This window comes from Bombus huntii, chromosome 4, assembly GCF_024542735.1.
Source record: "Bombus huntii isolate Logan2020A chromosome 4, iyBomHunt1.1, whole genome shotgun sequence".
Classification (NCBI taxonomy): Eukaryota; Metazoa; Arthropoda; class Insecta; order Hymenoptera; family Apidae; genus Bombus; species Bombus huntii.
The window spans coordinates 17,949,975-17,975,379 of NC_066241.1; the positions used below are offsets into that span (position 1 = coordinate 17,949,975).

The window sequence follows — 25,405 nt, forward strand, 5'->3', positions numbered from 1 at the left end:
AGAAGGCAGGTATAAAGGGAGATTTTTCAAAAGTTAGCAACCGAGCAGAAAAATATTGCTGATATTGCTGAAGTTAATAAAAGGTGGAAAGTTATTATGGATACTGAAGAAAGATGACATAGATTAAAATGTCTGAAAAAACTTAATGTCTCTGCTCCTTTTAAAGCTGCTTTTATAAGAATATTATGGAGGATAAAGTTACACGATTGAGAGAGACAGGCAGTGTAACGGACAAGAAATTGGAGCACGACCATTATTCTTAAGGTTTATGATTTTTAGGTTATCAAATACAAAATTTAAAGATTATGTTAACATGAGCGACTATATCTTTTATTCTTCTGAATTTTATACATAACATTTTAACGATCGGAGACGTCTTAAAATGTCTATAAACTGAATGTTATTAACTGAGAACGTGTAATATAATTAAAATTATCGTGCGATATTTTTAGAGCGTTGGATCGATAAAATATTCATTATAAAATGTTCTGTTGTACTTATCCTTCGTATTTTATTTCGTTATGTTTTCTTTACTTTTTACATTTCGTATTTTTACCAACGAGATTTCTGACTCGGGAACATATCTGGGTAAGAGATGGATCCATCAACTTGCCAACTAATAAAGTGATACATGTTAAAATTAAATTATACGACTTAAATTAAACTGTAAGTAGAGGGAACTGAAATAATTATACTATATAAACGGTGCAATAATAGCAATCAACTATTGTTACGTCGCGTAACACTCTACCTAGCCCAGGCCACACACCGCGGGCAATATGGCAACTAGATGTCTTCGGATACTCACAGCGTATCCTCCATAGTTTCAAGTATCTTCCATAAATCTCATAGATTTCCTAGTAAATGTCCTTCAAACCAAACAAACGTCTGTTTCCGAAGAATTTCTAAAGACTATTGTCTACCACGGCTTGACAAGGGAAAGTTAGTTTTTCTCACGTATGATGCAACTTTCCTCCCACTAACCACTTTCTCTCGAGGGCGGTTAAGACCCTTCGTTTAACCAATTAACAGCGAAGCCTATTCCCTCACCCTCCTAACTAAAATCGTCACCAACGAATCCAATGGTCCCGTGCCCTAGATACACCCATCCTTAGCTTTCCTCCGAGACAGCATCGTCTCCCAAGACAGTACTGATTTTGCATCCTTCGAACGGTCAACATCCTTTAACCGGATATACACACCCGTAGATCAGTCACTCATTCATCTCGTACATACGCACCAGCGTAACTGTCTTCGTTATAAGTTGTTGGAATAAACGGTGAAATATAACTTACTCTACTGTGTCATATTCATTTAACCACCTCTGTTATCTTAACCGAAACAGGGGAACGACTACTTCGCGGCGTCGATTCACCGAATCGTAGCGAGAATTTACGCCTCTCGCTGACGCGTTTTCCTCGCGACCGCGTCTCTCCGCGAACGGTCGTAACAACTATACTGTCATATATATGATTAAGAAAAATATAAGAGAAGTCCACGAATAGTATCATACTCTAAACTGATAAATCAAATTGATAGAAAGTGTAAAAAATATTAAATAAACACATTTTTAACCAAAAAGTTATTGATATTTATTCACATCCAAATATTTTAATATTAATGGAAACTCTCCGGTCACAGATGTTTGTTTATAGATAAATGTACCGAGCATTAAAGTGTTTATATATTTCCGTTGTTATTCTTAATGTTACACTTAATATAAATCGCTGAAATTTTCTCGCAAAGCAACCGCATTAACATCTCCTAATATCAAAGATAGATAAGATTGTAAATATCAAATTTATAATAATATTACTGTCGTAGAAATATATTAGTATTTCTTTCACAGGGTCGTATTTCAAACAGAGGATTCCAAACATCGTATATTATTCCATAATTGAAGAGAATATCTCGTTTTGATGGAACTTGCGAAAAGCCAGGTCCGGTTGCGTACAATCTCCGGTCTGGACTATGACTTTAACAAAGTCTCGGTTACTCTTCACCCACCAGCCATTCTTGTTGACTCCCCTTTCTCACCCTCTGGCACTTCGGAATGGTTAATCGGTATTTGTCCATCAAATAACGTACTAATTGCTTGCCACCTTGGATACACGCTTATTCTGGCATTACCACTGCCTTGCACAGCTGAAATATACGTTGTTAGAGCAGAGAATATCGACAGCGTTTCGAGATTGTAATTAAATGATGGCTCGCGATACATTTGATCTCACCCGAAGGGAAATTAATATTAATGTGGTGGAAAAGAAGAGAATGAGGTAGGAGAACGAGATAAGATTGGATATAACGAAGACGATGATCTTTTCAGTTATTTGTAGCAGCGTGCGGGATGCTGAAATCGTTACGATGTCAGTATAATATCATTTGTCTACGTTAAAGAATTGTTATCTTCTATTTTCATAAACAGAGCATAGAACGTTAGAATGTGTTATAGTCACAAGATGGTATGAAACAGAATTTCCAATTTAAAAAATACTTGCCGAAAGTGTTTAAAAAAATTTCATAGGCAAAGAGGCAGCTCACGCTATCGAAAAATAAATGCATAAAATAGGATTCTATCAAAGAGAACCGTCAAATCCGAAAAAATTTGCCTCTCCCCCCAAAAAAATAGATTACCAAAAAAGGGTGTTTTATAAAAGCTTCATATTCAAAGAGAGAGTTTACGTCATCAAAAAATAAAAATATATAAAACTCGAATTACATGGAAACGAACCATCGACCGGGAGAAAAAGTGTTCTACCGTTTCTATTTCCCAATTTCTTCGGTAACCGCGTTGCACCAACGATGAAATCGTCATGGATTCCTGTAGAATCGCCGCGTCCCCAAGGTAATCCTTGGTTGGAAACCTGTGGAAAGTTTCCAAGAGAAATTCCGAACTGTTGGCCGGCCTGTAATCGGCATTTAGCGTTTCAGCTTAGCCAGCCGGTTAGGTCGTTTCCCCTAGCAAGGCGAACGCCTCGTTTCCGGAAGTTCCGCTGTGGAAACTCTCAGTCGTTAGCGGTTATTATGGTTAAACATGTTCAGCCTCAGCCACGACATGAGTCGTGGTTGCTGGAACACTGGCCAAATGAATTTACTGTGTTTTAAGGGTAGCCGAACGGGTGGCGACCTTGGACATTAATTCATTGTATCGTGGAAAAGTTGTGATGACAGTTGACAGTTTGCTAACTATGGAGTAGATGAAGAATGGAGGAATATTTAGAATAGAGAAAATATGAAGGAAAAAGCTTTTACGGACAATTTTTGGTAAACTTTTGCAAGAAATATAAAAATTTATTCTGGCTATACTATAACGATTAAATGTATGCATTTCAGGTGTACGTATATTTAATTCAGAGATTAGAGAAAATGAAGGATGAATGACAGGAATATTTAGAATAAAAATGCGATCAGGTTATATCTTCTTTTAAAAGATTGTACGTGGTATTGCAATGACGACGTTCCTTTGTGACATCGATCATTTCTATTTCTTTCATCCCCTGGTGAGACAGAGTAAACATAATAAACGTTGAAACGTTCGCTTGAATTGGAATAATAAAGATAAATTGTAGCTTGCAGCAGAGTAAATATGGCATATCGGCTATATTTAATCCGCCGAGACTCTAAGATTGATACAGGTTTCTTTTCATGCAGAATTTGCTGCGAGGAAAAGGTAATTTGCTTACTTTATTTACTTTTATTGTAATAAAACTAGAGAAACAATTCTAAATAATAAACGATCTGATCCTTGATGTTTGAACTATACAATATTATAATATATTAAAACGTTATGAAATGAAAACAGTGGAGTTTACTATCTTCTTTTTATTTATATAATTTATTTATTATTTATATTATTATATGTATTGAATTTTAAATTATTCTTTAAAAAAATTGTCTCAGCTGAAAGGATAAATTAACAAATTGGACCGAGAACGCATTCAGGCTGAATAGGAATTCAATACAAAGCGTATGATAGTAACGTGGTAGTGATCGTGTGAAGAACACCCAATCATGAATGAACATCGTGAACAACCCAAATATTGTGTTTCAAGATATCGGTAGCCTTAACAACCCAATTTGGCATGATCGAAACGATCTATAGCTCCGAACCATGGCATTCGTTGTAATATTCATGCATACTGTCAACTGTTCTACAGTCCATCAAATTCGTGTCACCGGAAACCGCCAAATAACGAACGAGCGATGCATTGTTATCGACACACTGCGCATTGTTTAGCATCGCATACAACTAAGGACCGACTCTCCATTACGTTGATTAATGTATCATTGGTCGAAATTGGATTCATTATCGACGTAAATTTTGGCTGTTGCTCGTTTGCTCGTTATCTCTCAACCTTCGTTCTAAATCGACGATAGAAACTAGTATTCGATCTATATGCGTCTAAAAGATCCAGATTCACATTTTCTCACGCGGAAAGAAAAAAGAAAATACGCGGAAAAAGATATTATCTACCCAGGCGTAATCAACAAAGTATCCTACAGAGAACCATCGTTTTATGAAACACGAAATCACAAAGGAACAGCCACTTGCGTGGTTTCTCAGGGTCTCTAGCAAGGTCGGTTAATTAATCAGCAAGAGAACGTGTTATTTCGGTTCGACTGAAACGCAGTAAAAGCGTTTCTCGATGCTTTTCGTGCCGTGCTTGCAAACGCTTCAAAGAGTTCACTTCTACTTGGGATCGGTCCACGCGTTCAATTCACTCCTTTTAACTCAAGTTTCCCGGACCGATTAGACTGCGATTCACCTCCTATGCTCGTACAGGATGCTGAGCAAGAACACAGTTTACGCTTTCGATGGAGTCTCGTTGTTTCTGCGTACCGTGAAGATCGATCGAAGACCAGATAGACCAGACCTGATGCAATTATTGTTGATCAGAACGCTTCCAAAGAGATTGTTGGTTAATACGTTCAGTACAGTAAGAACAGTAAACGTCTCTATAATACTTTGAATTCCTCTCAAAGGAAAATATTAAGTCAGGATATTCTTTTTACAAAGTTTTTTAAGATTTCTTAGCTAAATATTATTAGTATGTTCCGTAAATGTAAAAACATCATATTATAAACATTATATTATACTTATTATATATATATATAATAAATTATAATATATTGTATATATATTTATTATATATATATAAGATGTAATTATGTAATTATATATTATGTAAATAATATTATATATATAATATTTGACGAATGTTTGACGAACCTTCACTCAAATTTGCCATCGTTATAGCTGATCGATGTAGCTGGTCGGCTTCCTTTAAGACGACTGTATATTCTTCTGTTCTTCGATCTTCATCCTCTTGCGGCACTCCGCTCTTTTATGTCCGTAGTTACCGCAGTGGTAGCACTTAGTCCGGGGTTCTGGTGGCCTGCTTCGTTTGACATCGGAGCCCGTTGATGTATTACTTGTCGAAGACGCCGGCCTCTCCGCGAAAGCGAGAACTCTCATTTCACTTAGAAATTCGTTCTCGGTCTTCATATCCTTCTCAAGTGCTACTCGTTCAATGCGCCGATCTTGTGGGCTCACTTGACAAAGAATGATAGCGTTAATTACTTCATCCATAGTTGCATCTGGCCACTTCGCCTTTAGGAGGGAACGGAGGCGAATGGCGTACTCTGCCATGTTTTCGTCCTTCTGTGGTTGTTGCCTGAATATATTCAGTAACGTCGAGGTTGCTGTATCTTGGCCACCAGAACGTTCAGTAAACATCCTCCTAAACGTTGGCCAGGTAAACTCTTCGTTGCGTATCATCTGCGTAAACCAATGCCCTGCAGAACCCTTTAGAGCATCATTTAAGGCAAAAACTAGTGCGAGGTCTTGTAGAGGGTTGTCCTTCATAAGCAAATCAACAGTTGCGCACCATGTGGCTGGATTGGCGCCCGCGATATCGGGGTTAAAAGGCGGTAGCGTTAAAGTTTTAGGTTTCGCACTCGAGTTTTGCATTAGCATCTCCATTAAGTCGAGCATTATAGCCATCTGGTCTTGCATCGTTGTAAGCAGCAGTAATACCATTCGTGATGTCTGGTTAATGTTGGAATTTGACGAATCTTCACTCGAATTTGCCATAGTTGTTACAACTTATATTGGAGATATCGATGACAATTAATTCAGGTTCGATAACGAATCCACGTGATACACGATCCTGGCGAAACTTCACGTGCAAGTAATACTCCTCTGAATACACTCAATCACAGTCCATGTGAAACTGCCCTTATATAGTCCTCTCCCCACCTCTCGTGTCAATCTTTGTTTTTAAGGAGAGCTATATAATTATTTCGTACCTCTGTTAGGTACACGTCCCTCCTGTGACCGTGGTTACGTTCAGTGACCCGTTGTGTCACTTCGAGCCCAAGCCCATCGTCATAAACCTTGAGCACCCATAATCAAATTAGAACATTACAACTATTTCTTAATTTTATTACTTAAGTGTAGCTATAGTAAAAGTCTAGACTAGGGTATTGGGGGTTTCCCTAACATTCCAAAAGAGAGGCCTTACATTCCATTTAATTAATTCAAACGAAGAATCGTTACGCGCCCTAAATGCTAATGTTAACCCGACATATATATATATAAGGATGGAAAGGATATATATATATATATATGTATATGTATATATATGTATATATGTATATATGTATATATATGTATATATGTATATGTATATATGTATATATATATATATGTCGGATCACGATTCGAATTTTGGGCGCGCGACGACTCTTCATGTGGACTAGCCATCGTTTCACAAAGCCGAGATTTTATTTACACGTATATACAGGTCTATCACTAAGCTTAACAAATAATAAGTACAACTAATAATAAGTCTAACAAACACTAAACCTAATGAATAATACAATCTACGAATAATTAAATTAAATAATACTATTAGCAATGTTTGAGTTCAAACGAATCCACAGTCACCGGGATAACTCCTTACTAAGCGAAACTAACTTAGACGCAAATGCGATCGTCGAAAATGCTCGATGTATCACTCTCCAAGGCAATCGCAAGAATGCCAGCCTCGTGGAGATTTTTCTCCCTGTACGATTGCATTTTGTTTTCTATACCCGTTTGGAAGCATCGAGAAGGTTCCAAACGCCGTTGCTAGGCACACTCGTTGGAAGCATCGAGAAAGTTCCAAACGCCGTTGCTAGGCAGTTTCTGCCTGGAGTTTTGATTACTAATACAATGTATGTCCCATTGCATCGGCACCTCCGAGGCAACATCACACGTGGCTAGGCCCGCTCTCGAGGCCGCATGCCGCCACAACCACATTTCTCGGAAAACACATACAACCACTCCAGACCTCCGTTAGATAAAACATCCATCCCGTGACCGTGGCTACGTTCAGCGACCGATTGTCACCTCGAACCCAATCTCGCTTATTACAAATCTTAAGCAATTACAACTATAATAAAATCTAGGCTAAGGTACTAGAGGATGTTCCCAAAATTTCCAAGGAAAGGCTTCGGCTTTCCTTTCATCTCCGACATATATATATATATATATATATGACAAAAAAACATTCCTTCTCGAACGATAACGGAAAAGTGATTGCCACAGATTGTTTCATTTCGTAAATTGAATGTCCGATTGTTTACCGATTCCCTGGAAAGCTCGTGATTCTTTCACACGAATTTTTTTAGAAATTTGTTTTGTTGAAATTATATTGGTGGGTGAGTTTTGTGGTTTTATAGATACAGAATATATGTACAGAAGATATACAGAATAAAAGCGTTTATTTTGGCACTTTACAATATTGTGTGATTCGGAAATAATAATCGATAAATAGACTGCAGATTTTTATGTAAATTCACGTTTTGACGCTAATTGAAACCCATAACCACCGTTACATCAATTGCATCATTTTACAAGAGATCCTCACGTATTTTTTCACAAAAAGAGAACTGTTCTCCAGATCGATTTCTTCGGTGAAATTCCAAAGCTTTCAACCAGTACATCAGAGTCTCAAACTTATTCACCAATCTAGTGCCGAGGTTGCAGAAAATATGAAGCGACAAGGCGAAGCTTTTTAGAGGCTTTCTAGAGTCGTGCAAGAAGAAAAAGGTTGGAAACAACCACAGCCCAGAAACGGGTATCGTGGTTACGCGCCTATCTAACGTCTTAACTTAATTAGCCCAGCAAATTGTATAACGTAAGTTAGCATAATGCACTTGGAGTTTACGGGGGCAATAGCATAGAGCCCGCGAAATTGCTCATTAATAGCGGCAATAACGTCATAATTGGGGTGGCACGCGTGAACCCCGAAGACTATGCTTTCTCGCGGCCTCTCTATTCAATAGGGCGAAGTGCACGCTGTATGGCCAATGACCATTCAGCTTTAAAAAATGATGAACCGAACGGATAAAAGAGAAAACGAATAGATGGAATTGTATAATAAATGATGGATGAATAATAGACGAATAACTGAATATATAAGAAAAGGAATTTTGATACATTGACTACAGATATTTGATGGATGTGTATCTCTTCCCTTTGTTTTCTGAATATTGCTGATTTATCATTGTTTCGTGGATTCTGTGATTTGAATAGAACGACAGTAAACTTTTGAAAATTTTCGATTGATTTATAGTTATCGAAGAATGGTAAGAATCTAATTTCAAATATTCGCAAGGTTTGTTCCTATCGAACAAAAGTATTATCAGATGGTTTAACATAGAAATCGTCTGACAATTGGGATAAATATTTGCAAGTGTATATTCAACAGCATCCTAGATTCAGATTAAATCGTAGAAGATCAAACTGCATACTAAATCACGGTTTCGAACCGTAACTCTGAGATATACTTACATCCAAATCCATGAATATCCTCAGTGAATGTTCGGACAGCTACTAAACCCTTAGTGAAAGCAAATTTTAAAGTCCTTCTGCGTTACATGCACAAACAAGTTAAAAAGGTAAATCATAATGTTGAAGTTTTATACTATTGTAATGCTTCTGCTCCTGTAAACTGTCTCTTGTTTACTTCTCGCAGTGCAGTCGAACTTCCACTATTTGTTTTAAATGTACCACGTTTGAAACTTTCTGCTATCTAAACCTACATTTTTATGAAAGAAAAGAGCTTTCGCCGAAAAGGGTTAGATATTAATCAGAAGCAGAGATCGTCGCGTTTTTAAACTAAATGTTACAGCGCAGAATCGCGAATTAAAAGATTAACCAAAGAAGGCAGCATAATTTTAAATCGTTTCATTTAGTTGGCTAATCTCTTCCGTTTCTGTGCTAAATCTTAGCTTAACCATACAAACACAAATACAACGAGCATTACTTTTGCAACAAACAACGTAAATATTTAGTCGAGTGCCGGTAGCGGAACAGAGGCGCGTTTTGAAACTAATGCCGAACGAAATTTCGCGACTCGAAAGTTATCCGGCCAGCAACGGCAAGTTCGCCGTGACGACAAATGGTACTCCTGGCCGGAACTAACGCGAACGATACACTTGGTCCATTTCCAAAATTACGACGAACAAGAACTTCTGGCGTCGCGCGAAATTTCACGGGACCATAGAACGAGTTTCGCACAAGAACGGAGCATGTCGATAGTTTATCGACCGGAAGTTCCACCGGAAATCCTGCCTACTATCTCAGCGATTTAAATTGGTCCTTCGACGAAATTACGGCTGAAAGTATATTGTTAGATCATAGTAAAATTCGCCACAGTTTCGAGAAAAGTTACGTCACGAGGAAAAACGAAATGCTATTCATCAAGCGAATATTACGGTTTAATAGTTGCCGACACCCACACAAGGTGGAAATATTCATTGTTGTTGGATAATTTAGGTATTAGAGTACGGTTAAGCATTCTATTTTAATATATCAGTTGTACCGAGTGTTTGGAATTTTAGTTGGCCGTCCGTTTATGGCACGGACAGGCCTATTTCCCCCATTAGGAAATTCCGAATTACCGGTCCAATTTTTTTAATTGAATGCATAATATCTTAAGAATATTGTGTCAAAATTTCAAGTCGATTGGAGCAAAATTGACGAAGTTATGAGTATTTTTATACATGTCGGATGATATTACCTACTCGACCCGAGCGTGCTATTGTTACTTCGCAGACATTTTTTTCTCTATATAATACCTAATCTTACCCCCAGATCTATTTATAGTACTTAACGACTTAAGTACAAACCTCCTTATACCTGTACTGTATATTTTGTCAGTGTAGAGTAAAAAATTTAGTGTAGGAGTAAATATTCCATTTTCATTAAGTTTTGTGTTAAATTATTACTAAAATGCCTAAAAAAGTTACTAGATCTGATAGACAATCAACTGGTTCGAGATTATATCGACCTAGAAAAATTGTACCTCCGCATAAACGTAAAAACGAAGGCACTTCAACAAATAGGGCGTCAGCTAAAAAAATAAAAGTGACTGTTGAAGATTAAATTACGAAGGATCGTGAAAAATATTATAGGATAATTGATTTTTTATTAATCTTTTCAACAATTGTTACGCTAGTGAAAAGGTAAACCGATAAAATTCGCTTATGAACGTTTTATACCAAATTTTTTAGTGTTCAAAACTTTAAAGCGTTTTCCCCACAACTCACGTTTTCAAAGTCGGTTCCCCCAATTACTTCAAAACTATTACACCGATCCTTTTGAAATTTTGAAAACTACTTCTGTACATAATTTGCGAGGTAACGCTGTAGAGTTTTTTCAAATTTGTTAATTATTTTTATTTTAAAATAACAAATTAGCCGAAAATTTTCGCACAAAATCGCGTTTTTCCCTTCAAAGTGTTCCAAAAAAGTGAAAAATTGAAATTTCGAAAAAATCTTCGCAGCGTTACCTGGGGAAAGCTGTTACCTAACGAATGAACTTTAATTTTTTGATTTCTGATGATCCAGTACCACGTTCTGCAATTATACTTTTTTCCGAGACACGTCCGAATAATTGCTGCCATTGCCGTATTTTTTAATATTTCTCCCTGAAAATTTTATACAATATTCTTCGAATGTCATACTTTAATGTACTATTGGTTTTAAAAAAGAAATTTTAACTGTATCGTCAGAAAAAATTCACAAAAACATGCCTTTTTTTGTACGAATTAACCTTACCTCCCCCCCTTAAGTGCTACATCTAATACAAATAAAGTGCCGTCTAAATCTAACGCTCGAGTTATTTCATCTCCTCCACCTTGAACGTTAAGTCATTCGAGGTACGCGTTATCGACCGATCGATTTGACCTGACCGGTTGCTCTTTAGTCGATAATACTCGACACCGAGATAATTTTACTTTTACAGCTTTTCGAAACTCTTAATTAAGTTGCTCGAAATAACAGTCAACTCCATCCTCTGTCTTTATGTTTCTGATTCTCTAACTAACTTACATTCACAACGCATTATACAAAGAAGCTTTACAATTTCCAGATGATGTTCGTTTTTGCATTGACTTTTCTAAATGCCTCGCAAACTCATAGAATCCTCGCAAATAAAGAGCTAATGCTGCTAATGCAACCATTACGTAATGCAGACAAGCTAAAATTCAAAAAGCATAAACTAGTGACCACGTTCAGAATATTGTAAAACTTTCCAACCTTCGAAATTTATAAAAGAACATTTAATCTTGCAGAAAATTATGCAGAAAAGAATTATCAAATAATAATGTTTTTCGATTCGTGTCTATGCCTTACCTGAATTATTTCTGTCAACTTTTTGTGTGATCGAGTTTCATACCTACTTGTGTAACAAAAGATACACTTTATTGTTTCTGATACCTTGATGACTATACATATAATTATAATTCGTCCATCTCGAGGACCGTATCCAAGATTAAGTCGCCAATAAGATAGCTGTAGTTACTGCTTTCGTGGAATTGTCCAGAAATGACGTTTTAGGGGTGTAGATAATTACAGGATGTGCTTGGATCCTGTTACACTGACTACGCTTTTAATGGCTCACCAACCAGCCACGCCAGCACCATCAACGGGTTAATTGAGTTAGTCCAGCACTTCGTCATCTTCCCATCGAATATCATGATTCTGTTTCACTGTGAACCCTACCTCATCAGTTTTTCCATAGATATCGTAGTGAACCGTGGATAAACCTCGTAATAATACGGAAAAGTGGTATAAAACTGAGATGTGACGTTCGAGCGGGTTTTAAATTTATTTCCACAAATTTTCTACGTTTCGACTTCTCCATGTATATAACTATTTCTGAATTATATTAAATTATCGGACAGATAAGTGGGAGTTACTCTGAAATTCAAATTCCAACAATTCCGAAATCCAAATTAATATAGTTTATTGAAATATTCTTAATTCTAATTCGAGAGTCCATTTTTATTCTTGACAATGTAACGAGCCACATGCAGAATTATACATAATATATGCGCGTAACTGGCGATAACCGTGGTCCGTTAATCGGCGAGCAAGCACGAAGCCGCGTCAGGAGCCGCATGAACGTCAATATTTATTCGATAGATTTTCATTTAGTATGCCAAGAGATAACGTGCATATTGCTGGTTCGTCGGACAAACTCGCGGCTTTGTGGAATGCTTGGTTCCCCTCTCGTCGATGTTGGTTGATTAAGATATTCAACGGTATGAAATTCCGAAGGAGCTGGTCGATTATTACATACATTTGATGTTACACATATTTGATATTGTATCGCGTTGGAACACAATTTATCAAGTTTACTTGACTTTTCTCTTCTCATAAATTTTCGGAAAAACACCGTCAAACACGATACGAAGGCAAACGCGAGGAAATCTCGCAAATTCCAATTTAAAAGTTCGATAAGAAATGCAAATTGTAAAAAATATAAATAAGACGGGAAAATTGCCGCCAAAGCAAACGTAACGATCGGAAATATTGTAGTTGCGCGGCCGATAGAAGCCGTTTATGCACATTTCTACATGAAATATACATGATGGTTTCGAGTGAACGCCGTCTATGATGTCTCTTGGGGATGATTTGCATGCTTTGCGCCATGAAGCGTTATTTAACGATGAATTTCGGTAACATCGAAAGTGAATTCTAACGCGAAACTGCATTAATGCGGATGCATACAGATGTCACTTGTGCTCACCGTCTACGCAGTTAACCGTTTCTAATTTTAATTCAATTCCAAAGCTGTAGCTTCCGTCGTTACCAAGTGGCTGTTTGAAAACATAAACTGGCTTCTTCAACATCTCAATGCTTGACCTATACTTTCCCACACTGAAACAAATTTATTTTTATTTTAATTCTTCGCAGTTTGATGATCTCTGTTATAAAACATTCCAATAAATTGTTATTTAATTTCAGCAGAGATTTATGTTATATATTTAGTTTCTTTATTCGTGTAAATTATGGCAAAAACAATTTCCATATTATATTTCCTAGATAATTTGAGGAATAAGTGAATCGTTGCATCATAAAGGGATTCCCGTACCGTCCTATCAGTTTTTTGGGCGATGCGAATTTCTTTCCATAAAGAGAGGTTTAATAAGACGGTCAGTTATTGCTTACCTTCGATATTTTTCGCTAAAGCGGTAGCGTGGGCATATTAAAGCTGCCGGCAGTTTCAGTGAAATCGGTTCCCTCGTCCTTAATTTTCCTAGTTGCTTATATTTCCTCGAAGTTGTAGGAATTCCGTGTACATAATGCTTCGCTGGCGTACAGAAAGGAATTATAATTTCATGAATTCGAAGTCCATATCCGGGCAGCATCTTGCACGAGGAACTTACAGCGTGAGGGAGAATTCGGGATCTTATTTTTCAACGTTGTTGCAACAGCTTGCGCGAAATAATCGCGACTATCGAAAGGAATCGCATACTAATTAACAATTTTACAACTGAATTCGTACCAAGTCAGGATTTATTCGAGCGACGAAGAATTTTTAATCTCCGATTATATAATTCTGAATTTAATTATCTGACTTTTAAATTCTTCATTGACATTCGTCTGCCGTTCATTTAATATTTACGATGAGAATATGGGTTGGATTGAATAAATTATAGCTTTTAATCTAATTACAGGAGAATTTTAGTTTAAAGCAGTTTTGGCATGTTAAAAGCTGATGACATCTTTCTATGTAATTTTATATTTATCGCGACTTTGTCGATTGATTTCTGGAGTCGAAATCCAAACTATATATGAAATGTGAGAATATGGCATGATTATAAATAGATAGTAATACAGTATTATCTTTCCAGTAAAACTTCCGATCGTGAACATCGTAGGAAATTAACAATTGACCATTCGCTTTTGCATATCTGGTACGGCAATCATTGATTTTATTATCGCGTAGAATTATTTTATAGCTTGTCGAAAAATATGTTTAGCGACAGTATGTGACTTACGACTTATAATACGGTTTGGTGGTGAGTTTCAAATAGAAAAAAAAGTATTGCAGTATATATAAAAAAAGCTAAGAAAATAATATAACCAATGATATAAGAAATATTTACAAAAGAGAGTTACCCAATCTAACCCCAACCCACTTGCCCAGCTTTCATAATAATCGCACTAGCACCACTTGTATCTCTCTACGCCGATTAGAAACACCGTAGCTCATCTCTTCACCGTTTTTCTCACAGGACCCGCATCCCCCTTGCCGGAGCTTGTTGGATACAGCCGTTGCGGGTACGCGCTCGTGTTGAAGGGGTTGGTTTTTCCCCAGTGGAAGAGGCGACCCTTGGCTGTCATCGGATCCAGGCTGTTCCTTTATCCAGGTAAGTGTTCCACGCGGGATTTCGCCAATCCTCCCCTATGGGGATAAGAAACGCTTGGTAGAAACGGAGCCTCAGGCCTGTCGAACGTACAAGGAAAGGATAAGAACCGGCTTTATCTCATGCTCCGTGCTCGATTTCTTGCGACTGCAATTATTGAAACATATATCATCGTGCCACGACGCTCAGGGATGAGATTCTTTGTTCATGCTAGTGAAAAACGCTGAACCATTGATTTTTTGTGATACACGAGAGGTAGATCGAAGTCTAACGAATTATATCAGCAGCAGAACTATGAATTTTTAATATTTCTCTAGATATATTATACGGAATTAATTAGAATTGGAACAATATGATAAAAATTAGTAGACGAAATGTTTGGTGTCATTTGATACAATGCTGCAAGAATATAACGAATTAGTTACGTCTTGCCAAGAATATTTCTGGAATTTAATTTAAAAAGCGATTATTATGTTTGTAAAGTTTTGGGAGAATCTTATGGGTAATTTTCTGAGTGAAGTGGTTAAACTTTGGAATGGGATATCAAGATCTTATTACCCAAATTATTCATGTCGTATGAATCATAAAAGAACGGCGGACACTTACTATCGGTCACACATGTATACAGCTTTTTGCCATACTCGTTGGCGAAACTCATAATCTAACTTCGTAATTTTCATTCGACGATCAAAACTTCCGTAAACTCGTTTCAAGGAAGTCTCGACTTATAAATCTCACTCCTCTTTTCCTTCAACTCCGCTTCTCTCGATTGTTTCCCCGTCTTCTAACTACGACTTTTATAATTTCAACATCTAACGAAAGCATCGAGTGTTTCCGCTTTGTATGCACAAAAATATACAGAAAAGAATAGAATATTGATTCAAATGAGTGAAATTTATATTGGATAAATATTTTTAGCCTATTTACCAGGTAGACATTAAATTTATGAAAAATTTAGAGCAATACGATATTAAATTCTTTAAAAGAGGTTTGTAAAATATTCTGCTATTTGTTTTAATTTTATAAAAGACTCACGTAAAATTAATTTTACCTACAGTATTGCGTGCAGTCGAAACCTTGTGTAACAAAGTGGAAATAAATTTGTCTACGTGTTACAGTCGAGAATACAACAAAATCTCTCGATAGAATCATGGCTTCGCAGATACGAATGTCTCGTGAAAAGAAAACATCCCTCTACTGCAATCTCCAATATCGAACCACGATTTATGTTCAGCTTTGATTTATCCTCCGAAAGTTCCGTTAGACCGGTTACGCCAATCAATTGTCGGATTCATAGCCGCGATGGTCGAACGTTAGGTAAGATACAAGTATCTAACCCCATGACTGATAAGTGAACTTTAAATTGGATTTCTTTTTGCGGGCGGAAGCGCGACCACTTGAGGAGTTAACCTGCCAGATAAAGAATTGTCAGTTTGGATAAAAACATTCGTTTCGTTGGTTGTTCCAGGAGATGGAATGGTATGTCCTTGTTCGCTAATCTGTTTGTATGTCGATATTTTATGGATATCCTAACATGGTGACGTTAAAAGAATCGGGCCGCTTTGATGAAAAGATGGGAAAAATTTTCGAAGAGATACGTGTACCATATATATTTTCCTTCTGTCTCTTTTTATTAAGTCCAAAAGACAAAAAATCTCATGCTTCGTGCTTAGTTGATTTTATAATCTTTGTAGCAAGATTAAAGTACATCGCATATAATTTTTATAATTTTTCTATTAAAAACCATCTAATTTTATTATCTGAACGACTTTTATCGCTCACTTTCACTTTCAATTACGATACCTTGGCCGTTTTACGTAAACGTCTGCAAGTTCCTCCAGAAGATAAAAGCGCGTCAGTTTAGGGTGAAATGAAAACATTCAGGCTCAATTTTGTACACCCTCTGATCTGCCTCCGAACCCCTCCCCTCTTTTCCATCCTTCTATCCTGTCCACGAAACACCATGATTTATCTACGTTTTGTCCCTTATCCTTGCTGTGAAACGATTCTGTCACCATTCCTAAGTACGTTCCGCGGATCAAGAATTTCTTTCCAGAAAAGGATTTATCGCGGTGACGTGCAATTACGGTTTCGAGCATCCAGATCCATCGGATCCACCGCCATATCGAATGGTTGATTGTGTAATGATGTCCTAAAGCAACGATATTTCTCGAATAAACCGGTTTTTGTTAATTTTGTTTATTTTTCTCCTTAATGCTTTGAGTATTTAATCCGCACTTAGTACGAACAATACATTAACGTGTTATAGATCTATATTTCATTGGAATCTTGTGGCCGACCTTTATAGGACGAAAAAGATTAATCGCTACGCGTGATGGTATCGATAAGTCGTAATTGTTTCACTGGAAAAGCTATTAGTTTTCTACGATGTGATTCGATCAGACTTTGATGCGGTCAGCTTGAAACTAATGACTAAATCGTTTATTATCGATTTCGGAGCAATTCCCATTTTATCTATTTAATCGTCGAATAAAATCAATCTTCTATATTTAATTAATAAATCTGGTTTTATTTTGAAGTAATTTAATAAATAATGTTAATACAAAATTATAAAGTTTATAATTTATACAAAAATCTTGTTGTCGTTAAAAAATTCAGCAACGATCATTGTTGCATAATGATGTGAGGATGGTGTCGGAAAAAATCACGAGCGAGGATCACTCGCGGAAAAAAGCTAATCACGTCTGTTGGAATCGATAGACGCGCTCGTCACAAAGGGAACAGGGGCGAGCTGTCGATCGTAAATTGCACCGTGCAAAAAACAATGCAGCCGACATCGGTCGGGATGAAACTGGCGAAAAACGAAGTGTCTTGTTCGGAATTAATCGATCGGCAACTTTTCCAATGCTCGCTGCTCTATTCCAAAATGTACGACAAACAAAATCGAAAAGAACATACACAGGCAGCGAAAGAGAAAGAGAGAGAAAGGAAAGAAAGCAAAGAAGAGACGAAAAGTGGGAATTGGATAAATGGGAAAATCGAACGACATCGACTTTCGAAGCTGACTTCGCCTGGTTCGACGCGAGGGCGAAGAAACAACTGGAATAACGGAAGCATCGTTCCATGAATTTTAATAGTCGATTGCTCGCATAAAAAAGCAAGATAGAACAGGAGATAATAAAAAGGTGAAAGAAGAAAAGAAAGAAAAGACGTACGACAATAAGACAGAAGCTGAAACGATGTCGATGATTGGACAGAATCTTGAAAAGAACGACGAAAGTGGAGAAAGAGAGGTATAGCGCGACTGTTTTCCATGGTATTGTTCGCCATTTATAGCTCGGGAAATATCGAACGGTAAGAAAAACCCGATCGTCGACGAGGAACCAATGATTTGATTCCGAGCACGTTCGGCAAAGCGACGTTCAACTTCGTCGTCATTTGATAAAAACGTCGGAATCAATGGGCATTTACTATGGATTCGCGGTAGTCTCCGCCGATCGATGCGCCGATATAGGCTGGCAAATAGCTGTGATACTGGTAAAAAGGTGCAAAATACCTTTGCAAATATCGCTTTGATCTCCCTTGAAAGCGTCAAGTCCGATGGTAACTTTCCTCGTGTTTTTAAGTTTCGCTGCAATAGATCTGTTTGCGGATGTTTTCGATGTATTAAAAATTATTGTGTTTCCTGCGAGTAAAATGGGGAAACACGAGCGATTCAACCTGGTTATGGGGCAAACGTCGATATAGCTTTTTATCTCGTTTCGATTAATAAGAAATTAATATGTATTCGTTATACATGAAATTAGGCTACAAAAGACACTTCGTAAAAGCTATCATGCTAATCTGATTCTCATCTTTAAGCACGTCGCCACTAATCCAAACGCCCTAGTTAACACCATGACCTTTATCCGGTGGCACATCTTCATCAATCAACGACAAAGGCAATATCACGTGGTAAATTAAAACAAAAAGGTAAATTAAAAGTAACCACCCAATGACAACATCAAAGACCAAACGAATCAACTTCGCCTGTTAATTAAGCCAAACGAACTTAAGCTGATGGAGGTGGATGCCAGGCGCAAATCACCGGCTGAAATTCACGAAAGCCTTCTCATCCGGCGTTGCGGCCACGGAAAGTCGGAAAGTAAATAAGTTGGCCGAAAATGACGCGGCCGGAAGTCGGTGAACAGGGACGAGACAGGATCGCCCTGGTTGTTTGCTGTTGATTCAGCACGTTCGCCGATGGCGAACACCTGTTACCGACAACTAGTCTCGAGTTTAATCAAGCTCAGTGTTCCGAAGGAACGACCGTCAAAGCGCATCCTCCTTGAAATTAACGGCAATACCGCGGAAAAGGTGAATTTAGAGTTGGCCACGGGTCTCTTTGACGCTGCCCTCTCATGTCGGCCAAAACTTGCCGCTTATGTCGGATGTCCGCTACAGATCCAGCGGTCATCTTGGATTCAATCCGATAGCGATTTTCGGAAAAGTGTACCGATATCCGCTAAAGCAAATACAGGATGCCCCAGAATTTAATATTTTAACCACTGCGATCTCTTTGCAGATAATTGGACCAATATTATTAGTAAAATTTTACAAATCACGAGTTACAAGTTAATTTATCTAACAAATACGCTACGATAGTCAGAAATATTTAAAAAAGCAGCTTATGATTTTGAGATTTTTAAATCATAGAATAACACAAATGCATCAGAACAAATGAACCGAATAAGGCAAAGCTGCTGTAAACGTCCAGCATTTCCAACACTGAATAAAATTTACATTTTCCTCGACGATGCTATTATAATGCAAATGAAGACTGCATAGCTAATCTCAAAACAAACTGACTCTAACCAGGAAAACATCGACAGTTAAACTGGCACGATCTTCGTTAAAAAATAAAAACTACCAAATAATCTTTTTGCAGGGTACAAACCTCTGACACGGCAAAGCAACAATAGTAGACTGTACTTGGAGCGAAGAAAAACGGAAAATTTCATTTTCCCCGGACGCTTCAATTATCCTCTCGTTTACACATCCACAACTATCTAACATCTATCTACACCTGTATACACAAGATACACACACGGGCAAGGAAAATAAAACGTGGGTTGGTCGATTTGCGTTGGAAGTTATGAATTTAAATCGTCCAATGAATATTTATACGGTCATTCGGCTGTTCTCTGCATGGTATGTCCCGTTTGTTGCATCCTGTTCATAAGAAAGTCATTGGCGATTTAATGGCCATGCGAAAACTGCGACTCTAACGTATGTATCAGTGGATCGATGGTAGTCGTACCTTGTTCATGACGAAAATCGCTCGTAAACAACGGGACATCGCCTTCACTTTGATGAAACTTTTCACTAGGCCACAAAACAGCTAGTAACTTATAAGCTAATAACTTGAAGAAAAGCTTGGACAAATTCACTGACGTGTGTAAAAATGGTGTTTAGCGGTCCCGAGAGTACCTTTCGCTGAAACGAGGTCGAAATTTAGTTCTGTGTCTATTAAGCCGCTAATGATTCTACACAATTTCGTATTTTGCGATAAATAAATTTATTTATATGAAGGACGGTGCTAAACCGGTTGGACAGAAAAGAAAGCGGTCCATTGCAACTATCGAATTGTATAATGTAATATTATGTATCCGTGTAATAAAATATACGTCTATTAATGCAAAGTGGATATTTCGCATTTTGATTCAGAGTGTTTTCCATTTAAACAGGCCTAATATTCGTGGCTATCCAAAAGTTTGATCTTCTAATGTGTGACGCGCTTAAATTCATTTAACCAGGAAAGCTCGAATCCCGCGCGATTTCCTCTGCTGACAACTAGTTTTAGCGTACATATAAATTGCATTGCTCGAGCTACGAATTTAAATTGGTTTTTGCACTAGATATAATAACTTAGCAGGGAAATATTCCAAATGAGTATGTTTTTCTAATATTTTCCTAATCATCTAGTTTGCTTTTCTTCGACATGAAACTCTATAACTATGTATTTAGTATCTACCCAAAGAGCAAAAGCGATTCTAAATAACTGTGTCAATCGGAATGTTCATATTAGGATCAATCTAGCGTGATGATACAGTTTAGTACAAATAGTGTTGACGGTTTTGTGATTTTCGAAATTGTTGAAATTGTTGATTAAATAACACGTTTTAAAGAGAAAATCAACGGCAGAAGCGTAAAGTAACTAACGTTACCAAGGTGACGACCGCAATGGATAGAGAAACATCCAGCTTTTTGGCAATCCACGCTGTGGAACAGCGGTATTGACTGATTAGAATCGAATCACATGGTAGAAACTAAACGACGTTAATCAGAAAAGCCAGTGCACATTGATGGCAACACGACCGCGAGATTTGTTTCAGATTGCGAGTCATTAAAGGGAAAGGTTAGCCAACTACAGAGCCAACTACTATTGAAACTGACCGTAGCTGTTTAAATCGGTAGAGATTGAACCACTTGCCGTTTCCTAATTACACGCGATGATCATTTTTGGCAATAGTTTCATGGTTGTTAATTTTACCGAGTATATTCTAAATTTGTTCAGATTTGTGGAATTTAATTTAACTAATTACGATGCAGCGATTTTAGGAAAGACGAATAAGAGCATAATAATCGATATAATAGCACAAAAAACATAATAATTGATTAAAAATCAATTCAAATAGAAATCGAAGAATTAGCGGTTGAAAAATTATTGCCATTAAGATCATAATTTTAATTTTCAAATTGATTTCAAAGTTACCACCACTTTTATCGTCAGCTATTAACCCAATTAAAACTAATTAAACCTTATTCCAACATAATTCCATTTAATAACAATTTTCGTCATTTTTTTTACAAGAAAGTGCACTCTTTTATTCACAATCAGATCATTTTAGCGATCGACATTAGCATTGTAAGAAAAAGTTTTCGGGATTGCTTAATGAGTCAGAGCGTTGGCCAAGCTCCCTGTAGCCTGAAAAGCTTTCCGCAAAGTTTTAATTGCCCGCGACCCCGGTTTGCCCCATTGTTACTTTGCGTCGCGTCGATGACGTTATACAAGGTGGTCATCATTTATTAGGTGTTCAATGATAATACGGTTATATGCTATAACCAGGAATGGAACTTTTTAAAATTTTTATATCAAGATGGAAAGTGTATTAATCTTTATCTATGCATTAAAAGAGAATTATGTGATAGGAAAAGCTGGTACCAAGATTTATATAACCTTCCAAAAGGTAAAGCTGTATAGGAAATATTAATCAGGTTATATTTTATTCCACTTCTAACTCTTCCTTCTAAAAAGTATTCTACTCGGGTTTTCATTGAATTATTCACTAATCGCTGATCTTATTAAAACTATTAATTCTGTTCTGAAAATATAAGAAAATTCAAATTTTAATTAAATCAATTACATGCAATGGAAATTGGAATAATCAACTTGAATTACGATTAACCATCGAGTATATCATAGTATCGAATTGAGAATTCCTCGATATTCTCTGGATCGACGGTGGCTACAAGAAAATTTAAATTACATGAAAAATTTTAAAGAAAGAAACGCGATATTACCAATCATCGTAGATCTTAATTTAAAAGAAGCCTTCGATTATATAGAATGAAATGAAACGTAACTTGAAATGAAATTCAGCGAACAAGCTTTTTCCAAACGACAATATTATCGAATTACACGAGTCTATAGAGATTACTTTCATAAGCAATTGTTCCCCAAAGGATAATGTTATCGGACAAACGCTCGTATATACACATTAGCGTGCAATTGTTTTCACATGGAAGCGAATCACTGGCAATTATTAATTCTCTCCCAAGTGAATACGTGGAACCCGGTAGTCCCATAAGAACTCCACGTAAAATATGATATCACACTCGAGCATGCACGAAAATTATAATGAATATACATAGGTGTTCAGTGCGCTCGTTCAAGATAAAATTGTATCAGGCTTCTCTTTATGCGGACCCAGAAAGTAGTGATTCTGAAATAAGGACTATGGTTTGCAAAGAGAAATCGAAATTACCGTAACTACCGAAAATATAAAACTCCTTGAGAAACAAAAATTTTTTTCATATTATTCTAAAATTTTGCATTGTATTACTCTATCATAAAATAACATTGTATCTATTGATTCTCACAAAAAAGGTGAAAAAAGACATGCTTTTATTAAATTACATGAATGTATATTCGAAGCTAATTTTCAACATGCTGGCGGCCATATATTGATATACTGACTGAACAACATATTCATAAAAATCTGAGATGTTCTTCAAGTGAGGGATTTATTCTAAATAATAATACCCATTTCTCTACACGCATTCCACAAAAACATGCGTTTGCACACACATACGATCCACGCACATCTATCATCACCCGGTAAGAACTCGATGCTACTGCCGCAATCCAGCGAGTGACGATCGCGATCGAATCGTCAAACCCGATTCACGTAGGCCGCTATTATTCGAAGCGAACTACCCGAGGGATGTATTGCACGAATCCACGCGATCCACTCGCGACAACCAAATAAAATCCGATTTGCATCGATGTTTTCCCGGATGCTTTTGGGAAAAACTCGATCGGTTGGTCGGTAGCCGCGTTGTTAAACCGCGAGCCGCGTTAGGCGTGGTTCACGCAGCGTGAAACGAACGCGGCGGAATTTAAAGCTGGCTCACCTCCGACCTGGCTCGCTCGAAACGTCGATGGACAGCTGCCACTCGTAGTTCCGTGTAATTAGATGACGCGACTCGGCTGCGTTTGTCACTGTCAAAAAGCCGGCAGAACTGTTGATCCTCCGGAATTTATCGCTCGAGAGGTAACTGCTCGCCGCGCCGTTTCGCGAGCTAACGCTCCGATACAATGAGTTTTCCAAAAGGACCGTCCACGTTTTATGGCGCTGTTGGTCATTCAGAACGGATAGTTGTTTTCGCAGCTCGTTTCGTTCAGAGTGCTCTACGATTAACTTGTTCAAGTGTGTGTCGCAATTTGGAGATTCAAGTGTGAAACTATAAAATGTAGGTTTGTAGATCTTATAAAAATGTTGAGTTACAGACAGGTTTAATGAATGAAGGAATCTCATAGATGATTAATACATTATTAAAAGGTTTAACCTCTTAACCTACAGCATAGTTTGAGAGACGTGATACGTCAATGTCATTAACTTATTATTTACTTTAAGATAATAAATCTTTCTTGTTCGATGATCAATTGGTAATAATTATTTATCAAACATCTTGTAAAATAAAATAGGTTATACCTTACACACGCATTTATGTATCAAAAGATATGTGCGATTTGCACAACTTCGAGCGCTCAGTCAAACCGTGAAATGGTTCGACGTGTGGCCGACCATATTCTTGTTTATGGCACGCGCTATTCCAACTTAATCGTGAAGCAAGGGATTAAGAGTCAAAGACCAAAGGTAAAAAACCGTTCACAAAATTTCGTACGTCAAATATACATAATGATGATCTGTCTATAACAGCCCTAAGATGATCGATGGTCAACCCCAGTCTTGTCATTCGATTTTACCGAAACAAGTAACGCGACAACAACCGAGTCACATTGGTCGTAACTAAATTTGATATCAATCATCCTGATTTTAGCCTGTCCAGAGTCTAGGCCAGAGTGGATGGAACTAACTGGCGGGGGTGCGGTGTGTTATGCCCCGTCACGTCTGGGCAAACTAGTACTGCGTATCACTGGATTTCCAAGAGTCACTCAACAGTGTCATCAGAGTCAACAACAAGAGGACAGTCACCATCGCGAGACGAGACACTTATATCTCGGCTTTCACCACCCCTGGGACAGAGACTTGTGGAAAAGTTGGATTAAACAGGTAAGTCAAACAACGTGACAGAACAATTTACAACGAGGAAATTTCGTTTCTGTATATCGATCACAGTCTTAAACATTTTCTTTCTTTACTCTTTTCTGTTTTACTTCTTTTTGCTATTTCTTCAGTGACTGTGGCTCAAAGGAAAAATTGTATCAACCAAAGCGTAAAAACAGAGTATGAGGATGGATATACAGGGAGTTTCAGATGGTCTCGATAAATTACCCTAAAAATTTTAACCTGAATAAAGTTTCTATGGTTATCGATCAGTGGTTAAAGGTAGTAGAATGCGGTATGAAAATTTGATCGCTTGTTTCTGAAATATCCTGTATTTTTTAATTTTTTTTTTTTAAGATTTTAGGGTTAGTGGATCGTAGATTTGTTAGAATAATGAACTGCAAGTCGAGGCAACCATTCAACAAATTTCTCACACGCGAATATTTAAACGAAAACTTCCCCACGACTGTACAGTTTTATCACTCGTTTCCCCGCATCAATATTAATTAATTTTAATCGTTAGCGTTCACAAGGGTTTTGGCGAAATTAATTCTAATTATCGGCATTAAGCTCTCCGCGGGTAGAAGACGCTCGGCCAAAACGTGGAAGAGTTTAATCGCTGAACGCGTTTCACCGAATTGCGGACGAAGGGGGATTAAACGAGTTGCCAATTTCAATTAAGAGCACGATTACAAAGAAACCGTCCCTTCGCCCCGAAGAAAAGCCATTCGGCTACGGTCAATTTAATTTCCAATCTAATTTTTAACGCTTGCTTCCACCCAAGAATATTCTATTCTTCCCTTAAAGAACCATCGCTAAAACAGAATGAAATGGAACGAAATGGAATTGAGCTTCGTTCGAATAATTTGGAATAAATATTTATCGTGGTCGCGTTTGCTCCGC

General features: G+C 37.4%; 2 protein-coding genes and 1 long non-coding RNA gene across 3 annotated transcripts in view; 1 reads left to right on the plus strand and 2 right to left on the minus strand.

Annotated features, from left to right (window-relative positions):
* The window catches only part of LOC126864476 (uncharacterized), a 97,659-nt gene that overhangs the window by 21,661 nt on the left and 50,593 nt on the right, over nucleotides 1-25,405 (plus strand). The window contains exons 3-4 of the mRNA XM_050615845.1: nucleotides 14,577-14,711; nucleotides 24,276-24,508. Coding sequence (XP_050471802.1) covers nucleotides 14,577-14,711; nucleotides 24,276-24,508 — 368 coding nt within the window. The remainder of the gene's footprint in view (nucleotides 1-14,576; nucleotides 14,712-24,275; nucleotides 24,509-25,405) is intronic.
* On the minus strand, nucleotides 1,638-6,523 carry LOC126864496 (uncharacterized). The gene is made up of 2 exons (XM_050615912.1): nucleotides 5,231-6,523; nucleotides 1,638-4,874 (listed from the first exon to the last, which is right to left on the minus strand). Exon 1 carries the CDS (start codon nucleotides 6,092-6,094, stop codon nucleotides 5,285-5,287), a length of 810 nt encoding a protein of 269 aa, XP_050471869.1. The 5' UTR covers nucleotides 6,095-6,523; the 3' UTR covers nucleotides 1,638-4,874; nucleotides 5,231-5,284.
* Nucleotides 11,113-23,505, minus strand: LOC126864503 (uncharacterized). Its single transcript, XR_007689209.1, has 4 exons — nucleotides 23,346-23,505; nucleotides 14,563-14,746; nucleotides 13,507-13,648; nucleotides 11,113-13,215 (listed from the first exon to the last, which is right to left on the minus strand). It is a non-coding gene; the product is annotated as an uncharacterized LOC126864503 (long non-coding RNA).